Consider the following 26,535-nt stretch of genomic DNA (forward strand, 5'->3'; position numbering starts at 1 on the left):
GTACAAATTCATACTTCCCATAAAATAAATAAATAAATAAATAAACTAGGCAGGAAATTGAAAATTATTAAGTTCTATGTCACGCCAATATATTACACAGTAAAATGACAGAAAAATTTACAAAGGAAAATGACAGAAAAATTTAATGTCCCCAAAAATGTTAGCAGCTTTGGAATTAAATGTTTCACAGACAACCATGAAAAGGAGGAAATAATGCATACATAAATATAAATGCATATGTTCATATACATACATAAATATATCATTCCTACATATATACATACATACATACATACATACATAAATACATACATACATACATACATTACTATACATATATATACATATATATATATATATATATAATAAATACATTATATATTACATATATATATACAAATATTATCATACATATATATAATACATATATATACATACATATATATACATACATATATATACATAATATATATACATACATATATATACATACATATATATACATACATAATATATACATACTATATCATAATATAATGTATATGTATGTATTATGTATTATGTATGTAGTATGTATGTATGTATGTATGTATGTATGTATGTATGCATGTATGTATGTATGTATGTATGTATGTATATATATATGTATACATACATATATACATACATATAAATACATACATACATACATATATGTATTCATATAGATCTATATAAATGTATGTGTATATATATATGTATGTATGTATGTATGTATGTATGTATGTATGTATGTATGTATGTATGTATGTATGTATGTATATATGCATATATGTATGTATATATATATGTATGTATGTATGTATGTATGTATGTATGTATGTATGTATGTATGTATGTATGTATGTATGTATGTATGTATGCATGTATGTATGTGTGTGTGTGCTTACACGCATGCAAACTATTGTATAAAAAAATCATTTCTCGTATCTAGAATGCACATTATATAGGAACACAACTTGGGAAGTAAAACCATAAATGCAATATCATAGAACTGTAAAATAATCTCTATGACACATTAGCAACAGCCTTCTTCTTGTTTACAATGAAGCAAAGCATTTTCTCAGGAGAAATATCGGACGAGACGGCATCCGTAAACCGTTTTGTGACTACTAACGGCTACTTGAAATTTTATCAAACTCGACCAGCCAAAGCAGTCTGTGGGTCATCACAAAAACTGGAGGTAAAGAGATAAAAAGTCTTTCAAAATATACAACATGGGTATCATATACAGAAAGTGGTAACCAGTGTAATAAGATGAAAATGTACATACAAAATATCATGAATTCCATATTCAAATACATGGTCCCAAAGTGACTACCTCTGACGGGGATCCAAGAACGAAGCCAAAGTCGGTCCCATATCCCAACACGGACGCAGGGGCTGACGTTTTATAGCGGGACATTTACAATTACAGTGATTTTATGTACAATATATATATATATATATGTATATATAAGAAAGCAGACTAAGCATATCATAGAGTACAGTTGTCTTTTGAAATGGATCTGTCGCACACCACATTCCTTTTAGCGAGTGGATGAAAATGCGTGTATTCTAATAATTTGGTCATTCCAGTCAAAAGCCAAGGGGTTGGGGGGGGGGGGGTAAGAGCAGAAAACAACGGAGAGAAAATAGCACCTAAGAGTGATTCATGGCTTCTCCGCTCCGTTTCTCATCTGTCCAATGAAAGAAAATACAATTGTAATTCTTAAGTAAATAAATACCACATATATATTTCTTAATCTCATCAGTATATCACAAAATGGATAATTTACAAAGTTTATGTATGCAAAAAAAATATATATACATATTTGCATTATATATATATAATATATATAATATATATATAATATATATAATATATATATATATATATATCTATATATATATATAATATAATATATATATATATTTTATAATAAAATATATATTATATTATATATAAAATAAATATATATATAATATATATATATAATATAAAATATATATAATATATATATATATATATATATATATATATACATATATAATATATATAATATTAAAATATAATATATAATATTAGATTATAATATATATATAATAAAATAAATATATATATATTAATATATATATTTTATATTTTTTTAATATTTTTAATAATAATATATATAGATATATATTAATTTTTTAAATAATATATATATATATATAATATATATATATATAATAATATATATATATAATATATAATATATATATAATATTAATATATATATTATATATTAATAATAATATATTATATATATATATAATATTTATATTTTATATATATATATATTATATATATATATTAATATATATATATATATATATATATATATATATATATATATATATATATATATTATATAAAATTTTATATATATATTATATATATATAATATATATATATATATTTAATATATTATTATATATATATTATATATATATATATATATTATATATATCATATATATATATATATTATATATATTATATATATTATATATATTATATATATCATATATATACATATATACATATATATATATCATATATACTACATATATATATATATATATATATATATATATATATATATATATATATATAGAGAGAGAGAGAGAGAGAGAGAGAGAGAGAGAGAGAGAGAGAGAGAGAGAGAGAGAGAGAGAGAGAGAGAGAGAGAGATGTATAGATATATATATAGACATATATCAGGAAAATCATTACACCACTCACGAAAAAGCCAGTCATACTCCTAAAACTATAAACAAAATAAAAAAAAATTCTACAGTGCACATTTAACCCAATCACTACGAATTCATTTACTGTCCCCTGAAGTTTTTTATGAATTTTGTTACAAACAGATGGCTCCACTTGTGCTCAGCCACCAAGGAGTCTATCAGAAGACACTCATAACTGCTCCTGATTTCCCCATTCCTTGAAATTGCAGGAAAATGTGTTTTTCTTTCTAATACTATTGATATTGATATTGTTATTATTCTTACTGATATTATGATTATTAAATTGTTATTAAAGTCTTGGTAACATTAAAGACAATGAAATAATACAAAAGTAACTCTCCAGAAATCAAGGAAAAGAATAAACAGGTGAGATAGGTAGGACTAATAACTGACTCCTTGGTGGCTAAGCACTTGTAGAGCCATCTATAAGTAAATACTTATAGTGGTCATGGCATGTATTCTTGCCATCCATGTCAACTGTGTTAATAAAAATTTGTAAATAAGAAAATATAAATAACTACATATTCAAGCAACCAATACTTTAAATGTTCCAATCCAATGGTACATCCAACAACTGAAGTTTCCATTGAAAAATCACATTTAATCCCCTCTATACCAATCTGCCTACTAATAAACTAGTATGCATTAATACACTTTAACATGTGTGAGAGAGGTAGTGTGTGCGTGTGTGTGTGTGTGTGTGTGTGTGCGTGTGTGTGTGCGTGTGCGTGTGTGTGCGTGTGTGTGCGTGTGTGTGTGTCTGTCTGTGTGTCGGTCTGTGTGTCTGTGTCTGAGAGAGAGAGAGAGAGAGAGAGAGAGAGAGAGAGAGAGAGAGAGAGAGAGAGAGAGAGAGAGAGAGAGAGAGAGAGAGAGAGAGAGAGAGAGAGAGAGAGAGAATGAAAGTGTGTGCATGTGAATGTGTGTTTTGCACATGTGTCATGCATGTGAATATTCTATTTCTTTTCACATTGCTGTGTGTATTAGTACTTCAAACAAATTATTCGGTTTGTGTGTGGCAGTTTAATTAGGAATATTTTGAGTTCCACTGATTATATCCATTTCATTTTCTATGCAATTTGACTGACTCAAAAGAAGAGAATCTGTTCACAGGTAAATAGGCCAACTGTCTGTGTTCTCCATTAATATGCATCACCCAACAGCAGCATTTAAAATAAAAATTAAAAAGTCACATCATTCTACCCACAAGACATTAAAAGGAGACCCCAAATCACCTTTTGGAAGAAAATATCTTTTGGTAATCTAATAAAAGTCCTTCGATAACGCGATTATGAAGCATCACATCTGTCATGAGGTCTTGAGCATTGGTGATTTTCGGCCAGAGTAGGCATGGACCGAACACAATGGCCAAGTTCGATATACTCATCCGATTCTCGCTCTCATATTCGCTCACTCTGTTACAAGGAAAGAAATTTTTCATCTAAATCACTGGGAAAGTTAACAGGTATCCTAATTACTATTTAATATATATATTTAATATCAGTATTACACCTCACACTCTGATAAAATTCCAAAGAAAAAAAGAAAAAGAAAAAAAGCAGTACAAAATTTGATATAGAAGTTATGGATAATCTAAGGATAAATGATACAACACTCAGAATGGACATACATGTTTGAAATCCCATCTTACCTTAACAAATGCTGCAACAAGACTTTCATGGTATCGTAGTTCTCCACAGGAAGCTGCCGCACTGCTTTCGTTAACTTTTCAACCTGTTGATTCTTTTTTCGGTACTCTGAAAATCAAATTTCAAAAGTCAAATTCAAATGTTCCAAAAAAAATCAAAGCTTAATTTCCTACTTTTCACAAGCTTTGCAAAATGATGTACTTATAAGTCAACTCATTTCAACCCCACATCAAATAATGTAAAAGTAAACATTCAGAAAACAAAACCATGTAGCAGTAGGTGGGTGGAGGGACAGTAACATTTCATATCATGCAAATCCAGCAAACAATTAAGTACAATTTCTACTGTGCTTTAGACCACTAAAATCATGCTCTTTAATAGTATCTGACAGGGGAGGGGGCTGTCTATATAGCATGTGGTGGGTCAATTATGGGGTTTTACTTTGGTCAACGATTAAAAAAGAACAATACAATATAAAAATGACACAAATAGCAGCCATGTATGTGTGCTGCAGGCTACTTACCTAAAAGAATATAGTTATAGGAAAATGCCCACACATCTTTAAAAAAGGCTTATGTTACTGACCTCATCTCTAGCGGCACAAGAAATATTACCACTACATCACACATAAAACTACTGTCTCTGATACTTGTACTTTTTACTGAAGCAAGATTCACTTCACCAATAGTATGCATGCTCATCATTTATACTTTTCCTATTTTTGATACAGATCTTCCTACCACTAGATTTTATCTCTAACAAACTAACAACTCTATCAACTTACTATCCAAGTACCAACTACCAAAAATGAATTCAATATGAATGAAACTTACCAATTACAGATTCACCCTTAAAAAGAGAGCATGAAAGAAAGAAATGATCATTGACACACTCCAAAATAAAGCAAATGGGAAGGGGGGAAAAGGCCCTTAAAGTCTCAATCCTTTCTCAACCTAACAAGAACAAGCAGAGCCCTTCAAGAAACTAACATACCAGAACCTGTTGCTTGAATGAAGTCCTGGTAGTTGGCAAAGGGAATGAGGGGTTCCTTGAGCTCCCTGAAGAAGAGTTTGAGCGCCCCCGACAGGTTATGTACTTCCTTCTCCCTGCTCAAGATGGTATAGTTCCTTTGAGCCACCTGCAAGTATATTATCAGGCCCATTATGTACAGTTGGGCTTCTACTTATAACAATACTAATACAAAATCCTCTAAATATAAATAATGAAAAAAAATCTGCTGTTTTCAATCAATTATCACATACTGAATGAGGGAGGGTAACAATCACACAAAAAAATCTCACCTCATATCGAATTTTCTGGATCTGAGCAGCGTTACCAGATATCCTATACAGGCCATCAGCACGGAGATTCTCAACAGACTTTTCTATGTGATTGATACACTGGAGGACAAATATTGGTATCGTGGTCTTGTCTTGTAAGTGTAACTCCGACAGCGTGCTACCAAAAACAGCCTCTGTTGATGGAACAAAGTCAGTAAAAATCTTTCCAAATAATTAAATGCTAACAAAGGTCACAAGGTTTACTAATTGACTCTTTTGTGGCTAAGCACTAGCAGAGCCATCGATGTCCAGAGACATTTCACAAAAAAAAAAAAAAAAAGAGCTCAGCATTTTCCCGGCAAAAGTTATTAGCAACAGAGCTATATATATCCTTTCCTTTCCAAGATTTAAATTCCAAAAGTGATATATTCTGATTTAGTAATGAACTGACATGAAAACAAACATGTACATAAATATAAAGATATAGACATGAATATAGATCTACAGACAGATATAGAAACATCACCTTTCTCATTTCCTCCCTTGGAGAGAAAAACATTCATCCTACCTTTATAAATCCCCTTCTTTTCCAGAGTCTCCTTCAGGGGCCGTCTTTTGATGAAATTCAGCAACTTATCAGTGATGCCCTTGCTGTCTGGAGCGAGTTGTTCGATACTGGCTGCCCGTTTCACTGGCGACGAGAAAATTACCAAAAATAGAAAACTCTATTCACATTTCAGAGATCACCCTATCTCCAGTTAAAAAATTAATAATAATAACTTCCCTTGTTGCAATTCCTTTCTGTTCTGCTCCAATTTATTTATACTACTAACCTTGCAGAAGAACAATAACAAGCTTAACAACTATTATAACACTATAAACCAATGAACAAAATGAAAATAAACAAAACTTAAGAAAGCAGTAAAACAATAACCAGAATACCCCAAGCTACTGACCTATTTATAAATCTTCTTTAACACCAACCCAAATAACCTCAATAAACAAATGACTCCCAACAACCAAAGGAATGTATCAGATTAAGTGGCGTGTGAATCAGCACCGTCACAAACTATTAGTAAGAGAGAGGAGTTCCTAGAATTCACTGCCTATTCATTTCCTACGAACAAGATAGGACAGACTCATCGGGGTGTAATGGCTGAAAATTTTAAACTATTAGTAAACGGATTTGATGAGCTTTGGACAAGAGTATAATCTTTACCCTATTTCTGGTGAGAGCCTTGTACTTTTTATTCCTATCATTTATCACTCTCAACTGCCGCACAAAATAACATATAATCTACTAAGCCCTACATACAATCATGAAGTAAACTTATCCTTTCTTACTCTTCTCTGAGCCTTTCTTCCCTTTCTTCTCCTCCTTCTCTGCCACTGAAGCCATATTCTGCTGCATCCCATCCTAGAATAAAAACAAAAAGATCCTGAAGATTATATAAAAGAAAAAGAAAAAGAAAAACAAAATAAAAACACATACACACATGCGCGCACACACGCACACACACATGCACACACACAAACACCAACACAAACACACAAAGAAAGCATGCCCGTATGAGCATAAGTGCACGCACACAAATAATGAACACCATACTAAGTCACAAAAATAAATGCAACCAACGACTCACATGATCAACCAGAACTTTGAGCCATTCATTTTCAATGTCTCGATCTTCAAACTGAAGTAGCACTTCTGTGTCTTGGCCATTGCGTAAAGCAATGACTTGCTGCCTGCTTGTTTTCTTGTCATTGGAAAGGTCAAGGGAACATGGTGGAATAAAATCAAATATTTCAGCTTTCTGTAAAAAAAAATATATATATATATATTAACTATTAAAAAAATCAATAAATAAGATTGTATTCTTAAAAACAACATCCCACTTTTTCAGTTAATCACCTAAACGTATTGCCAAAGTAAAAAAAAAACCTTATCACCATTTAAGTAAGTAAGGTAAATCAACAATCTTACCTTGTCATCATCCTTCGTCTTAGAGAAGTGTATCAGTCCTTGTGATCCAGAATTGAAAGAACTGACAATGTAACGAGCATAGGAGGAGGTCCAATTTTTGCGCACCTTCTTTCCCTCTTTCAAAATGAACGTTCTCTGCATGAATCCTTCTTTGACAATGTTCTTACTTAGCTCAGCCTGTAGAGGAAATGAACTTTGTAATTTTGCATACTTTTGCCACACAAAAATACCTACACAGTTGACTCTTCCAATGCCAAACTAACTAAACTAAACTAGAGAGAGAGAAAAAAAAAACACAAGTTGAATTACATGCGAAGAGAAATAAAGTACCACTCATAAAAGTTGACATATATGTAAATTTCTTTAGAAACTCCAATACTTACCAAGTTTTCAGTAACTAAGGAGACCCTCTGGCTCTCAAGAGTTGAAGTCTGTTGGCCATCCCTTATATCAAACTCATCAAAGGAATCAAGCTGAAAATTGGAGAAAAAATTGATTGCCTCATCCCAAATCTCAAAAAAATAGTTGAAATTGTAATCAACCCGAAAAAAATACACACAAACATTTTTTTATATATATGTATATATATCTTTAAAAATCTTATTCCTACAAATAGCTTTTCCACTCATTCACCAGTTATCTGTTGTTATGGATTTTTCTGACACTTCTAAGAACAAACATATCCACTTCACAATCAATTGCCAAAAGCCATAATCCATCTGTTGAGGTGTGACTACAAGCACAAAGCAATGCCTTCTGTCCTTATAGCCATAAATGGTATTAAATGTAAAAGTAGTAATAAGTAGTAAACTTACAGTAGAGACAGTAAGATATCCTTCAGCCATGTTTCCATCACCATGAAGCATAAAGGAAAGCAAGAGTAAAGCAAAAATGAATTCTAATTTTTTGCCATGTGTTTAGCCTGCTGCTGCTCACCTAAGCTCATGTATCACAACTAAGGTACCCAATGAGAACATACAGTATATTCAATTTCAACATTTCAGTGTCAGCAGTTTGCGAAAGTAATACTTCTACATCAAGCAAATGTAACAAATTTGTAAGATGCTTCACTTACATAAAAAAAACAACTAACTTTTGTACTACATACCCACATAAATTACAAACTAAAGATACCTTGGCAATCGTATCTTATCAACATACTTCTGGTCATTAACAAGCAAGTATGATGCTAAAGATGAGCTGCTGGACCCTATTTATGGTAACCTACTTTCATACCATCTCCCATTTTTCAAGCAAAAAATGTATAACAAAAGTTAAGAAACTTCATAAATCTTCACAGGCCTTTCTGCTCCACTGAAATTTTACATTATGTTGAGAAATATACTGTTTCTCTGCAGAAAGCATAATAACTGTAGCAGCAGAATTCCTACTTAACAATTCATACACCTGCCTATCTATCATCTATCTGTTTACTCGCACCTACACTCTCAATAATATATTAAACAAAAGATGCAAGCCAACTAAAAGACGTCCAAGTTCAAGAATAAAAATAAATTCTCGGCAATATTTGAAACATTCTAACACAACCACTGTAAGTGCTGAATGCATGCAAAAAGGTACTCCTTGCACGATTTTCAGTTTAAAGTACCTTTGTGGAGTAATTAAATTAAAATTCAAATAACATTGAGCTTGCTATCCCTTTTCCTTCCACCTATACCATCTGATCAGTACATGCCCCTCCCACACCAAAGACCAAGATCAATGCACACATCTCAAGTTGTCAGTGCAAGACATACCTCAGGTAGTTTCCACTGACTCTTACTGCCATTCTCCTCATAGTAATAAATCTTCCCATCATCATTGTTAGTTGCGAGCCACTGTAAAGAAAGACCAGTGTTAGTTTGAGAAAGGGTCGCTTACATCTTTCAAAATTCATTGTCTGAACATCTTTCTTTCTGAGTAAGTTAATATTTTGTCTTATAAACTCTTTTAATCATACTATTTCTCAAACTACCTATGAATTATGCTCAAAGAAGGGAGCACTATAAATTTTCAAAGCCTTAATTCTAAATGGCAACTACAGAATCACATAGAAGTTAAAAGACAATTATTAATTTGTTTTGCAAGTCACGTGCTAATGAAACGTGTGGAAGCATTGCACAGATAGTCCTAGTTAGTCAAGTGAAAGACATGAAGCAGCTACATCATCGTTAGTTTTTATGGAATAATCAATCAAACCATAAAAGAATATATACATCGTAATTTTGCAAGAACTATTTTCATTCAATCAGAACTGCTGCTGAAGATCTGTGAAATTTCAACTTGAACACATCTCAAAGAATATGTCACCTAAAACACTGTCTGTCACTTCAAGATGACTATCAGATACTATTAACGTTACACATCCACATAGTTATTATTACTCTTTTCAGTATAGCATTCAGATATATGAACATCTAAGTCATCACATCAAACCTAGGTTTAGGCAATGGTTACTGAACATACATATAATAATATGCACCACCGAACACATTTTAAAATCCTATGCTTTTCTATATTGAAGAGCCTAAAACAGAGAGCTATAAATAGTTACCAAAAAAGGGGCAGACATACATATAATAAAAAGCAGAATAAAAAAATCTGACTTCTGCTCAATTTCACAACATCGCTCAAAGTAGGAATGTCTTCTTCTCAGCGACTGGAACCCTTTCTCCCCATCCGATCCAATTACAGAATACCTACTTAATTCCTTATTACATTACAGTGCTGGACAGCAGACCCTCGGCTTCACCCAAGCACTCAAGTTTCAGGTGGCATCGTATCATTTGTATCTGTGACAATCTTAGCAGAAAATACTATCTGGTGCATAGAGAGTCATCAGCACCATCCATTCCCTATCTAGAGCTGCATCCAGTTCACTAAAATTTCCCTACCAATCATTAATCAAACTTCATTCAATTTACCCTCCACTCCAAAAAAGTTATGTAACTGTCCACAAAATTTTTCAATACTTCAAAATATATCAGCACAAAATACAATCTGTGACACAAACTGGATATTTTATGTCTTTCATATAGAATCTTTGAAAACTGGACTAGCCATTAATTTCTGAAAAAATAATAAGCATCAATTCAATCTCTCACAAAAAAATCTAAATTGTTAATGTCATTTAAAATACAAATTATATAATTCATAGACGGCAGTGATTTAGACCAGCTAAATTATAATCATTCTAATACAGATCTGTAAAAAGCTGAAGCATGGAAGTTATTAGTTACTTAGTAGCAATATGCTGAAGATCAAATCTGGAAATAAGCTAATGTATGCTTAAAAGGTACTTTCTTCATCCATTTTGCGCTTTTGAGGAAAAAAATAATAGTGCAATCAGGTTAGGAATTCGAGTCAGAGAATCATAGATCAATAAATAATATTGTAAATTATAGTGTTACCTTGGCTTAGATACCTCAAAAAATTTAAAATACAGCCATTATGCCAAATTCTGTACCTCCATTCTGAAATTACTAGCGTGCAGCATTTGTCAGGCGTTGTATAGACATGTTCATGGTGAATCTACCATATTTGAACCATTAAAGTTATATTAGTTCATTCTTTAAACTTAATATTATTTAATCAGATGAAAAAGTAGGTTCAAAATTGTTAAATTCACAAGTGCTAAATCTTTGAACTACCTTCTCAGAGTCAAGAGATCTCTTCAATTCCTTGTAGTGATCACTTCCAATCCCCAGACAAGGAAGGGTAGACGTCGATCCCTCTGTATCATCACTAAATGTGGATTCCTCCCTGTCAGAATGTGTCCCAGAGCCATTATCTGGACTTAAGCAACGGGGGGACGGCGGGAAGAATCGCCTGGCACCCTGGCCAGGGGTGTCGTCATCAGTGCCAAATGCACGGGCACTCGCCTCACCACTCTCACTGGTGAGTGGCTTATCCTCTAGTATGGAGTCCTCTTCATCATGACTTATGAACATGGACTTCCTTACCTGAGATTTTGCAGAAAAACATGAATGAGGTTTGTTGTTATCTCCTTCCTCTACCGCATGAACTTTTAAAGACACATCTTCTCTTAGCTGGCTGCTACTGGCATCTATATTCTGAGAAATATTATCTCTACTTTTGCAACTGTTGTCATTTAATCGCACTCTACACATGCTGGAAGCAAGTTCTTTCACAATTTGGTCGTACTGGTCTTTCGCAACTGGACTAATGTTTCCATCTAACAAATTTCCTTCACTCTTTCTTTTTGGCTGGTTATAGTCCAACTCTAAATACTTCTTTCCCCTGCCTGTGTTTGCATTACGCAGGAGGAGGGAGTCTGGCTGAGGAGAATCAAGCGCCTTCTTCGGTTCCTCTTTACTTCTGCCTGTTCCCTCTTTGATATTATCCAGCTTCAGATGACTGGTAGACTTATCGCGCATTTGCTGGTCCCTCTCTACATATCCGACAGGAGATCTTGGTGGGGTTGGAGTTTTTGGTCGGATTGAGCTTGGAATCAGTAATGGATTTGTGATTGACTTTGATCGCCTGTCTTGCTTTGAATTCAGTTTTTCAGCTTTCAATGACTGGTCACTAGTTTCCCTTACAGGTGGTTTGTCTAGTTTCACACTCTCTGACTTACTCCTGGTATGTCCACGTGGTCTGGAAAAGCTGGAATTGTGACCAAATGTTGACATTCTTAGCCCAGCTTCTGCTACTGAGGGTGTGTCCGGTGGCGTCATAATGATACGAGCTGGACTGTTTGGGAGGGTTGGCGAGGATATGGCTATGACATCTGGGTCTCTTGGAAGCTTATGTGATGGCTGCACAGAGAGCTTTGACTTCCGAGGCGGTTTCCGCGGTGGGTCTCTTCTCTCAGATAATTTCCTCTGTTCAGCTGGATTTGCATCCTTTGCATTTTCTGCTGCATTCTGCCTCTCTGCATCCTGGACTCCCACTCCCTCACACTGTAATTCTGCTGAACTGATCTGCCTTTCCACTGGACTGGGAGACTGGACTTCATACTGGAGTTGCTTCGACAAGTCCATAGTGCTCTGGTAACTTTTGCAAATGTATTCTTTGTCCTCCAGACTGGGTATGTCCACCTCGGTCACCCATGAAAATCTTTTAGGCTGGAAGACCACATGTTCCATCAAAGTAATTTTTTCATGATCATTACTCATGATCTTTTTTATATAAAATTAACTTATTCACCTGTGATTAATCTATAAGAATGCAAAAATCCCCTGCATGCAATAGTTCTTTCTTTTTCTCTTTCTCTCTCTCTCTCTCTCTCTTTTTTGCTTTTCTCAAGTTTTCAAACAAGTGATTAAAATCAGCACATTGAAAATTTGTTGAATATTCAGACACCACACTGATTCACTTCCAGCTCCACATTAACGAGTGCTGGCTATGTCGGGTGCAAAATGCCTGAAACACAGATACAGCAACAGGCTCTCATGAGCATGTGTGAGGTATGGAGGCTGAGAGAGAAACAAGGTTGTTGTGGTGTGAGAGACTCAGTAATCCTAGCAGCACACACCATCCCTCCTGGGACTGGTCAGGATGTAGACAATAAGATCTCTCACCCAACTCCACCTCCTCCACGCAGGATAATGTGCACTGCCACACTGTGCCAATATCAAGCAACCCCCAATCAGATGAATGCCCCACTTCTTGGATCTATGGTAACTGAGTGTTCGCTAGTGTTAGGCAGTTGTTTTTTTATTATCCACTTGACAGGATACAGCTTACTCATGGTAGCAAAACAGGATATGACTTCCTCCCCAGGTTGAGCTGCTCAGCTTTCCAAATTTCTTCAGACAATATTCCAAAATTACCTACCTGACATATCTCCAGTAACAGATCTTCTTGACAGTAGCTAAAACTTTTCTTGAACAAAACACTGTGTATTCAATCATAAAATAATATTCTATAGGCAATAATACGTCTCTAAACCACTGGTGAACACTAACTTCTGGTGCGGTTTGGTTCGCCCTTGTATCTCCGATTAAGGGAGATAATGTTATAGCTCCCGGAAAGCACATAATTAACTCACAAAAAATTATTAAATAATAATAAATAATAATATAATATATATAATAATATTATATATAATAAAATAATAATATATATATATAAATATATATATATATATATAATAAAATTATATATATATATTATATTATATTAATATATATATTATCAATTAATGACATTATTAATTTTCTGTACACAATAACACACATCCCTCAATCAGCATGTTGATAAATCTTTCATATCAATTATGTACAGGAGAGTTGGGGGGGAAATATATATATATATATATATATATATATTATATATATATATATATATATATATATATAATACATACTAATAATAATACATAATACTACATATAATACATAATACATAATACATACATATATATATATATTAATATATATAATATATATTATTATTATTATTATTATGTATTATTATTATTATTATTATTATGTATTTGTTATATATATATATATATAATATATATATATATATATATATATATATATTATATATATATATATATATATATATATATATATATATATATATATATATATATTATATATATATATATATATATAATAATATATTATAAATATATATATATATATATATATATATATATATATATAATATTATATATTATATATAATATAATATATATATATATTCATATATATATATATATATATATATATATATATATATATTATATATAATATTATTATATATTATATATATCTATATATATATCATATATATTACATATATATATATATATATATAATATTATTATATATATATATATAATATCTATATATACATATATCATATATAGATATACACATATATACACATCTATTATCTATATATATATCATCATATATATCATATTATATTATATTATATCATATAATCAATATATATATATAAATATTCATAATATACATATATAATCAAAAATATATAAATATATATATATATATAATATCAATATATAATATATATATTATATATCATATATAATATATTATAAAATATACTTATAATCATATAATATATATATATCATGAAATAATATATATCAATATATACTCATATATATATCTATCTATATTATCATTCTATATTATCATCTATCTCATATTTTCATTCATTCACTTACTATACTCTCACTCTCATATCATCTCATTCACTCTCACTCTATCTACTCTATCATCAATCTATCTCAATTCATCTACTCTCATATATCTAATCTATCTCACTTATTATTATTCATATCTATCATTACTATCTATCTATTTCTCACTCTCTCTCATATCTCATCTCTCACTCACTCTATTCAATCATACTCTCTCATTCACTCATCTCTCACTTACTCTCTTCATTCATCTCTACTCATCTATTATCACTATTATTCTCATTCATATACTCATCTACTTCACCATTCAAGCCTCACTGCTCACTCTCTCTCACTCTCACTCTCTCTCCTCTCCTCTCTCTCTCTCCTCTCACTCTCCTCTCACTCTCACTCTCTCTCTCACTCTCACTCTCCTCTCACTCTCTCTCTCTCTCACACACACACACACACACACACATGCACAGGTAGCCACACACACACGAGCGCATGGACACACATACACACACAAACACACAAGCACATGCACACATATACATATATATGCATGCACAGATGCACATACAAACACATGCATAAGCCTGCACAAAAGTGCACACATGCTCACACAAGTACATATTCCTGTAGAGAGACATGTACTCATAAACACATGTACACAGGGAAACATACATGTATGAGCATACATACAAGCACAAAAAAGCAGACACATATGCACACACACACAAGCATCCACACACACCCATGTACACACATGAACACACATACATATGCACACACATATATGAACATCCTTGCACACATACATACACACACAAATGAGCACACAGGTCCAAACACCAGGTGTTAGTCTAATGTGCACTATATCTCCTTTCTTTCTCGGGCTCTAAAAAGAGAAATCTCGCCGTACTATACTCACATGAACCCTTTCTCCCTCTCACTCTCACCCACAGACTTACTCTTTCTCAGGCTCACTTTCACCCTTACGCACACTTTCTTCTTAATTCTTACCCTTACCATATTTCCTCTCACCTGTACTCTACAAATGCTTCTCTCACCCTTTCTCTTATTTCTCTTATTCTTCATTTTTCAACTGCACTCATTCCTCATGAATGTTACCTTCGCTGTTACTTTCTCTCCATACAGAATTTTTTGTGAATGTCTTAAAAATTTAAAAAGAACAGATTTATGAGATCTTTCATACAAAAAGAATTTACCAACAATTAATACATTGGTCTTAAACAACTTTATCATCTGTACCACTTATTAATTACTTCAGATCTACAGAAATCTGTTAAAATTGTAATTATTATTCAACACATTATGCATCACATGAAAACACTGATTTATTAATAACAGGGGAAATCTGGTGGAACAAATAAGTAAACAAACTGACTTATTTGAATTAACAAACACAAAAAGTACATATAAAGCATTAAACACACACACAAAAAAAGTTTTGTACTTACTCTCTCTCCTGTGACCTGATTACAGAAATAAACCCTCTGCATTAAGCTGTCGTACTTCTTGCTCCAGCCTTTGGGCGGGCTCAGTTTGTCTAGCGTGTCCAGCAAGGCAGCATTCTGGTCATCTGGGACATCTGGGGTGGTGGGGGTGGTGGGGGTGCATGGCAATATGGGTTTGGCACTGCTGGGGGGGACCAGGGGAGGGAGGATGTTCCTGGACAACTGGGAGGGTATGGGAAGCGTGTGTGATGTTGCCAGAGGGTGGTGGTGACCATGCAGGCTGGATGAAGAGGTGTGAATCAGGGAAGGACATGTGGCCAAAGCCGTGGTATCCCCCACTACCGCTCTCAGGTAAGGTGGCGTAAGACCTTGGCTTCTGGGAGAGTTTGGGGGATGCAGGGTAGTCGATAGGGGGGCTCCTAGTCTGCCCCCTGCCAAGACTCCCTCCCCGGTTCTCTTGCCTGGCATGCGGAGGTACCTTTCCAGAGCAAAAGAACGGAATATTAGGATATGTTTAGGATCATTTACATTGTACTCATTTTTCTGGTTATTCACCACACAAAACCTTATAAATGAGGTCCAGATAGACACTGATTTGAGATTTTACATATAAGGTAGAAACCATACAATTTGTATGAGTAAATTCTTGAAAAGAAAAGAAAAAAACGACACCTACATACTTCTTATCATTCTTAACAGCCATCTTATTTTTTCTTAACTATAGAATGGCACAATAATTCTTGGCCACTTCAGCAAGGCTATCACCAAGCTAAGTCTATACAAGAATAAGTAGATGGGATGAAATGATAACATATGCATTCATATCAACCTTGCAAAATATAACAAATATTTACCAAGAACATGACCAACTTAACTCATCCCATAATCTCCTCCCTTAGTTTTATTAAAGGGGGAAACAAATAACAGATAGAAAGAAACAAATAAACACACACACACACAAACACAACACACACACACACACACACACACACACACACACACACACACACACACACACACACACACACACACACACACACACACACACACACACACACAAAGACCATCCCACTGGTAACATGACCACCGGCTCTGTTTTGCTTTGTGATGTCTCAAATTACTTTCCTCATATTTTCATCTTGTCCACTTGAAGTCCAACCTCCATGGGGAGTAGCTCATGCTTACACAGCTGATACACCATACTCGGTCCTTACGGCCTCGCTATGCAGTTATGTATGGGTTCCCTTCGGATGTGCAACTCTTGCAACTCTGCATCCGAGAGTTACATGACCAATTCTTACTATGTTCTCTTTTCTTTTTCTTTTTAATTGGAAACAGAAATTTGTGGACTATACACAAGTTACCATTTTGAATTAAAATAAGATTGATTTACCATATTCCAGCTATTTTCTTATATTTACTACATGGCTTATTAAGAAGAGGAAGAAGAAAAGTTACCAAATAAAATAAAATAAAGTAAAATAAAATGAAATAAAAAATAATAATAATAAATAAATAAATAAATAAAAATATAAAAATAAAAAAAAATAAAATAATAAATAAAATAAAATTAAATTAAATAAAACAAAATAAAAATAAAATAAAACTAACACTTGCAATAGCAATAGTAATACTAATAATAATAATAAAAATATTAATAATTAATATTAATAATTACAAAATTAATAATAACAATATTAATAATGATAATATCAACAACTATCAAAAATAATAACTAACCGGAATAATAATCATAATAACAATAACAATAACAAAAAGAATAATAACAATAATAATAATAATAGCAATAATAACAACAACAACAACAAACAATAACAATAACAATAACAATAATAATAAAATAATAACATACTAAAAAAATAATAAAATAACCAGTAATAAATAATAATAAACAATACAAATAAACTCTATAACAACACGCAACAACAATTATTATTATTATTATTATTATTATTATTATTATTATTATTATTATTATTATTATTATTATTATTATTATTATTATTATTATTATTATTATTATTATTATCATCATCATCATCATCATCATCATCATCATCATTATTATCATAACAATAGCAACAATAATAATTATTATTATTATTATAATAATTATAATAGTTATAATAATTATAATAATAATAATAATAATAATTAATAATAATAATAATAATAATAATAATAATAATAATAATAATAATAAAACAACAACAACACTAATAATAACAATACCATATATACCAACAACACTACTGATAACAAATCATAAAACATAAACATAAGAACAAAAAGCCATATTCCACCTCAGCAGTATTCTTTCCCAAGAACTCGCAAGAGAATGGGGGACTGAAGCACTAAGAGCAGGACAGGTGAATGGCAGAAAATCAGCATCTTTCATAAAGCCGGTATTCTCGGTAAAGGTCAAGAGATGTGAGGATTGTTCTTCCATCAAACTTAAATAAAACACATCCTCTGACTAGATCAACATGCATCACTTTTAACAACAACAACAGCAACGTTAACAAAATTACTATTAATAACACCAACGGCGACAAATTAATTACCTCTGGAATAGCAACTGAGTGAATTCCTTTACGCGGGGGTTTCCATCTCTTCTCACGTGTTCTGCTGTTATAGTAGTAAGGCCTTCGGGTAATATCATCAAAATATTCCCCCCAGTCATCAAAGACAATTCTTTGCGGGGGCGTTCGTGGCGACGGCGGCATCTAGAGACAAAATACACATTGGTGTGATGTGGATGTCCCACCTACATCGTAAGCATATTTGCACAGTTATTTCTCCTTGGATATCTCCTTATATAGATATTAACTTTACACTTAACAATATATAAATCTTCAAAATATAAATCACAGACACATCCCTACAATCAATCAATCAATCAATAAAAAAAAATATTTTAAACCTACTCTTACCATCACATCTATACATGATACATTTATATAAAAAAAAATATACTATGTATGTAACTAAGCCTGTATATAAAATCATGTTTGTTTGTGTATATATATATATATATATATATATATATATATATATATATATATATATATTTATATATATTTATATATTTTATATAGATATATATTATATAGAGAGATAGATATATATATAGAGATTAATATATATATATTACATAATCTAATATATATAATATAAATAATATTATATTATATATATATATAATATATTAATTATATATATATATATATATATGGCTATATATGCGATTATTATATATGGGATATTTCTATATATGCTATATATGTATTTTTGCGTATATTATCTTATTTTGTATAATGCTTTTATCTATATTTAATTATCTATATATGTATATATTTTTACTATATTTTCTATTATTATTATATTATGGATTATTTTATATGCGTATATATGCTATATATGATATAAGTATATATTATATTAATTATATATATATATATTTTAATATGTATATATGAAAATATTTATATATGCTATATATGGGATATATGGTATATATGGTATATACTATATATGTATATTTCTAATATATTAAATTTTTATATTTATTATATTATATATATATATATATATAATATTATATTATATAATATATAAATTAAAAATTATATATATGATATTATATGATATATATGATATATATGATATAAGCATATATATGATATAAAGCAATTAAATATATATATGATATATGATATATGATATAAAATATATAAATATATATATATTATATAAAATAAAGATATATATATTAGATATATATATATATATTATAATATATTAATATTAAAAAGGATATTAAAATAATAAAATTATATTATATAAAAATATATATATAATATATATTTTATATATAATATATTAAAATTTTTATATTAAAATATATATTATTATAATATATATATAATATAATAGATATTAATAGTATATATATAATGTAATAATATAATTATATATATATATATATAATATATATATATATTATATATATATATATATATTGTATCTCTATATATATATTATATATATATTAATACTTTGATATATATATATATATATATATATATATATATATAAAATATATATATATATACTATATGTATGTAATATATATAAATCATATATATATATTATATATATTATATTATATATATATATATATATATGCATATATATGTATTACATATGTATATATATGCTTTATATATATGTAGATATATATATATATATATATATATTATATATACATATATGCATATATATGTATATATGTAATTTCTATATATGCATCTATATGTATATATAGATATATGCCATATATTATGTATATATATATATATATATATATATATAGATAGATATATATATATTATACTAATATACTAATTATTGCATATAGATGTATTATATGTATATATATATTATATGTATATATACTTATGTTATATATGTATATATTGCATATAGATATATATATTATAATATATATATGCATCATAATGTATACATAGGTGTCATATATATATATTATATATACTATATATATAATGTTATATATATCATATAGATTAATATATATATATATGCTATATATATATATTATAATATGTAAAATAGATAATATGATATATATTAATATATATATTATATATATATATTATCTATTATATATATGTGTATATATATATCTATATAAGTATATATATATATAATATATATATATATATTATGTATATATTATATATATATATATATCTATATATGTATATGTATATATGTATTATTATATGTATCTGTATATTATATATATATATATATATATAAATACACATATATATACACATTATATATGATATCATAATCATTGAACGGTAGGTTCTAGGTCATGTCGAGACGCCGTGGTCCAGCATGATACTCAATGCAGTTTTCACGTTGTGATGCTCTCGGAGTGAGTAGAGTGGTAGGGTCCCCAGCTCCTTTCCCGGAGAGTGCCGGTGTACTTGTTAGGTAACATTCATTATATGCATATATCTATATATATTACGATATATATATATGAGATCTATATAATATATATATATATATTATTATATATATATATATGCCATAGTATATATATATATGCCTATATACTATATATATATGCATTATATATATATATATATATATAATATGCACTTATATATATATATATATAGATATACTATGCCTAATATATATTATATGCATATATATGCATATATATATAGTATATGCATATATATATATATATAGGCACATATATAGTGAATAAAAATATAATATAAAATAATAAAAAAAATTAAAATATATAAAATTATATTTATTATATATAGATATATATATATATATATATATATATATATAGTTATTGCATATATATGCATATATATTATAGCTATATATAATGCATATATATATATGCATAATATACATGCATAAATATATATGCATATATATATATGCATATATATAAGCATATATATATATGCATATATATATGTATATAATATATGTATATATATATATATATATACACATCCATATATGACTATGCACCAAATCTTTAAATATTAAAAAAAAAACTATTTTCTTTTTATCCTCCCTGAATATACCCTGATAAAATAGGGATACATCTACTGCATCAGCATAGTATATACTATTATAATAAAATAAATCTCTCTAAAAAAAAAAAATTATATTACTTGGTCCTGACTGCAACCCCATAACAACTGATTATGCAAATTCTTATGGAATTCCATGCTACCATAACATCTATGCAATGTCACTGACTCCTTTACAGTATTACAATTTTCAAGAAACTTCCCAGCAAAAATGGGCAAACTTACTTGCATTGCCACCTTCACTCCCCTAGCCGAGTCTGGGGTGTGAACTTCCCTCGGAGGTATTCTCAGTGCTTCATTTTCCTTCTCCTCTTCTTTTCCAAATTCTGGCTTTGGCGACCCCCTTTCCAAACTGTACGACTTTCTGATGGCATCGGCGTGACAGACAGAAACACTTTCCTGTTCATCTCAGGAGTCCCAGTAGCCCTACTGGGAGACCTGGGCGCCTCTCTGGCTTTCCTGAACGAATCAACCCGCCCAGGCTTTTGAGCAGAGTCAGGACGAAACGTGTTGCCTTCCCTTAAATCACTAGGATAGACAGCTTGACTTCTCACTTCCTGTGCACTTTGTTCCCTTGTATAGATTAGATCATTAAAATCACTTTTCACCTTATTATTAATACTGTCTTTGGCTGGAGATTCACTCGCACTAGGCATTGTAGCTCCTGCCTTTAGGTTTTGTTTACTCCCTTGCTCATCTGTCTTGCTTTCTGTTGATGAAACTTGTGCGGGAATGAACTTCCTTGGCAGGGCCACTGGGGGGTCTTTTGCATCCATCCCATCTTGACGACGGAGGGAAGCTTTCCTTTGGTTTTCAGACAGAGTCGAGGTATCAGAACTTTTTAAGCTTCTATCGTAGTCCTGACCAAGTCTTTTCACATTTGGACCAGTAAGTGGTAAAGCAGGTTTTGCTTTCTTCATCTCTTGTAACTTAATATCTATTGGTCCCTCAAGTTTCCCCAGATTTTCAGAACTGGAGCCAAATATATCATGTTTGTGTTTACGCTGCTTTGGGGGAAGTTTTGGTGGCACATCCAGAATAATGGCAGTATCTTGGGTCTCTGCTTTTTTGAAAGGCCGAAAATTTTCCGGCAATCTTTCTTCCACAGCCCACGACCTCCTCCTGTTCCCAGGGTCTTTTGATATTCTTGGCTTTCTGCTTTTGTCTAAAGAACCTTGCTTCATTTCACTGAATGCAAGATCCTTTTGAAATAATCTGAAATCTACTGAGTTAGATCTATGACGGTAACTTAACTGATTGCTCTTGAAAAAAAAATCCCTACCATAGTAGCGTCCATCAAGCTCTTCGCTGCTAGCTGCCTTTGGCTGGCTCACATCAAGCACAGATCTACTCCTTTCCCCAGACATAAGCTCATCATGTGAAGCTGCCTTTATTGCTTGCTTCCTTGCATGGAGCTGCGTGAGAGACTCCATGCTGCATCTGCTACTATCATTGAGGCTTGACTTGGAGGTGTGAGAAGAAGAGGACTCATGCCCACCCTGGGAAAAGCCTCTTGAATATGCTGTAGGAGATGGTAACTCATTGCTGCCACTCCTGTGTGGTAGCCCTTTTGGAGGAACAATTGGGGATTCACTTTTGAAGGAGGACAGACCACCTGGTCTGCTTGGATATGGATCATTTCTCTCTTTTGTTACCCTACTTGGTTCTATCTTTGTCATATAACTTTGACTAGCATTGGGAGTTGTGGATGAGGGTATTTCAGTAAACGTTGGTGAAGGAATGTTATCATTTGATATCTGTGGCATACCATGACTTTGACCACTAGACTCTTCTGGTTTTGATTTCTGCTGTAGACGCCCTTGCCTGGACACCTGCTTCATTTGTTCGTATGACACTGTGGTTAGCTGGAGGTACTGTTTTGGTGCAAAGAAAGGTCGTTGTTCTCCGTGTCTGATTACCTGAAGGAGAATAAGATATTCAAAATACATAATCTCAAGGAAAAGGATCACAAATAACAGATATTCCATCCATTCCCATGCAATATAAACCCATCCACATATAGGAATACAATTAGTAGCAAGTCAAAAATATAAAATTATATCTTAAAAATAAAAGTCAACGTAACAAATCAAAGGCAGACTATATGACACACAATTCATCAACACTAGCTATCAATAAACAAGACAATCTCAAATCTGGGACCAACCTGCCACCAATCAGGAGACGCACGTTTGATGAGCATGAAAATTTCTCCCTTTGTCATAGAAAGGGTGCGGTCCTCCCATTGGTAAGAGTAGTCATGCATGGCCTCCACAAACTCCTCATTCTCAACCCCCTTCATGCTGCCCTCTGTCATGTCACCTGCGGGATGCACATCATTCCCTTTACAGTCAACTCCAGAGTGCAAAAGTCTAAGATCAAATCTTCTCTCCTCTTTTTAGCTATGGCAATGCTGACAACAGCCATATTTCTATACTTACCTAAGGGCAAATGCAATCTAAATAAATTTTCATCCAAAGAGAATACTTCTTCCCTATCAACCCACTAGAACTTGAATATTTTTTTTATGACAATATCATCCAAGAGCATAATTAAATTTAAAAAAAAAAAAAAAAATGTTACAAAGAACTTGATAAAATCAAGTACAAGACAGACTTAGATATTCAGTACTCAGGGTAGATCAAATCCCTATTATGACTACCTTCATGACCATTTTTTTTTTTTTTCCCTCAATCTATACATTTATGCACTATGAAATATTCAATGACTATCCTAAACTCAGCAATACAAGTCTCCTAAACTCAGCACTTTACCTGTTGTATGTCACTGCTTCAATTCCATTCAGTCCTTTTACATGAACAGTGACAAACTCCCTTCCCATCCTATCTCTAGCTACTACAACCCTCACCCATGACGGGGGGCTAATTGGGTTATCAGATCTAATCAGCATAAACAGCAATTCCAAAACATGATGACACTTTGACTTGTATTTGTATAGTAAGGTGCACAAAAACAAATGCAAAAACAAATAATTGTGTCAAACAATCATGCAAACAAGTGCACAGTATCACATGAGAACGATTCAGAGAATGAAAAATAAGCGAATTCTGCAGTCAAGTCAATTTGCGTGGAAGTGAAGAAAAAAAGGGAGAGAGAGAAGAAAATGTTTGAAGACAACTACATATCCAATTGGCAAAGGTAAACAAAATTATATCTAGGAGAGGGCTAGGAGATCTCCCAAATGAATATACTGTCCCATTGATTCACCAGCCCAAGCTCCACCTTGCCAGAATATATATGACAGCCTTTGATGATAAACTGTACTGAGTGCAGCATTTCTGTCGCAGAGTACAGCCAGTTTTGAGTGGATTCTGATAGATCACAACCAATGTCATTTTGATTGGAAAAGGTAAATGCTTTAATAGTTTTAGCCAGTGTCTTCAGACTGTTTGTAGAAAATTAGTAGAATATATAGGGAGAAATATGTTAGCAGATAAGGAAAGAAAACTAATCAGCTGAGAAATGAAATTTTGCAAGAAAAACAAGTAAAATTATAGAAGGAAATTGGGGGACAAAAGAAATTCAGATTAATGTACCAAAATGGAAAAACAAGAAAAGGAAAACTTCAGAACTGAACAGAACTCAGCACGAATTACACAATATGAGGAAAAAAAAAGAAAGGAAAAGAAAATCAGCGATAAAATTAAAGGAAAAAAATAACAACAACATCCTAAGATAACATAACAGTCAAGTAACAATAAACAAACAAATGGCAGCACATTGGAATGCACACTTGCAAGTGAAAACACATTCACATTTCTGAATACACTCACACATCACACACACACAAGATGCATGATCATAAAGCACAATTCGGCATAAACCTGAAAATCAAAATAATATGCATTCACGACCCTAGAATCATCAAAACAGACTTCCCAAGTGAATGAAAGTGCGGAAATTAGAACACACATATTTATTAAGTTACAGCAAAAACCCCAAGTTCCTCGCCACACTGTAATTCCGTGTCATTCATGAAGAACCGCGACACACGCCATACGCCTTCCTCTGGCCCCATTGAAGACCAGAAATTCACTATCTCCTTCACGATAAGAAACCCCGACGCGCCTTCCATGTTTTCTCTCGTATTCTTCCCGTGTCTTTTATTCGTTTCTCCTTATTCGTTATTACATGTTCTGGCACATATCACGGGGTGTTTCCTGCTCGCCTCCTACGCGCTGATACGAGAGAGGGAGAGGGAGAGAGGGAGAGAGAGAGAGAGAAAAGGCAAAATTCAGACGTTGACATTTTATATCAATGAGACTCTAAGGTTTGACTTTTTCTCTGACGCAAAAAAATATATATATATAAGGGGGGCGAAAGATGCGCCTTTCCTCAAGCCCCGACGACACCTCGCTCTCGCCTCTCTCTCTCAGCACTCGGTCCCCTCGTCCCCGGTGGTTGAAAACTCGCCTGTATGCTCATTTCTCAGTCCAGAAGAGCGAATTTCCTCATGTAAACAGGACGGAGACTCGGCTCGGGCGGCCTCCCTCCCTCCGTCAA

General features: G+C 31.7%; 1 protein-coding gene across 1 annotated transcript; it reads right to left on the reverse strand.

Moving 5' to 3' along the window:
- Positions 1 to 1,261: 1,261 nt before the first annotated feature.
- On the reverse strand, positions 1,262 to 26,535 carry LOC119574937 (serine/arginine repetitive matrix protein 2-like). Its single transcript, XM_037922225.1, is given in 19 exon segments — positions 1,262 to 1,718; positions 4,043 to 4,222; positions 4,459 to 4,564; positions 5,450 to 5,594; positions 5,758 to 5,930; positions 6,305 to 6,427; positions 7,081 to 7,153; positions 7,380 to 7,550; positions 7,721 to 7,897; positions 8,104 to 8,193; positions 9,478 to 9,558; positions 11,371 to 12,807; positions 16,331 to 16,633; positions 16,635 to 16,805; positions 18,913 to 19,074; positions 22,237 to 22,385; positions 22,388 to 23,930; positions 24,179 to 24,333; positions 26,446 to 26,535. Coding segments are annotated over 18 exon segments (5,238 nt in total). The 5' UTR covers positions 24,329 to 24,333; positions 26,446 to 26,535; the 3' UTR covers positions 1,262 to 1,714.

The sequence above is a fragment of the Penaeus monodon genome, chromosome 7, assembly GCF_015228065.2.
Source record: "Penaeus monodon isolate SGIC_2016 chromosome 7, NSTDA_Pmon_1, whole genome shotgun sequence".
In the NCBI taxonomy this organism is placed as follows: Eukaryota; Metazoa; Arthropoda; class Malacostraca; order Decapoda; family Penaeidae; genus Penaeus; species Penaeus monodon.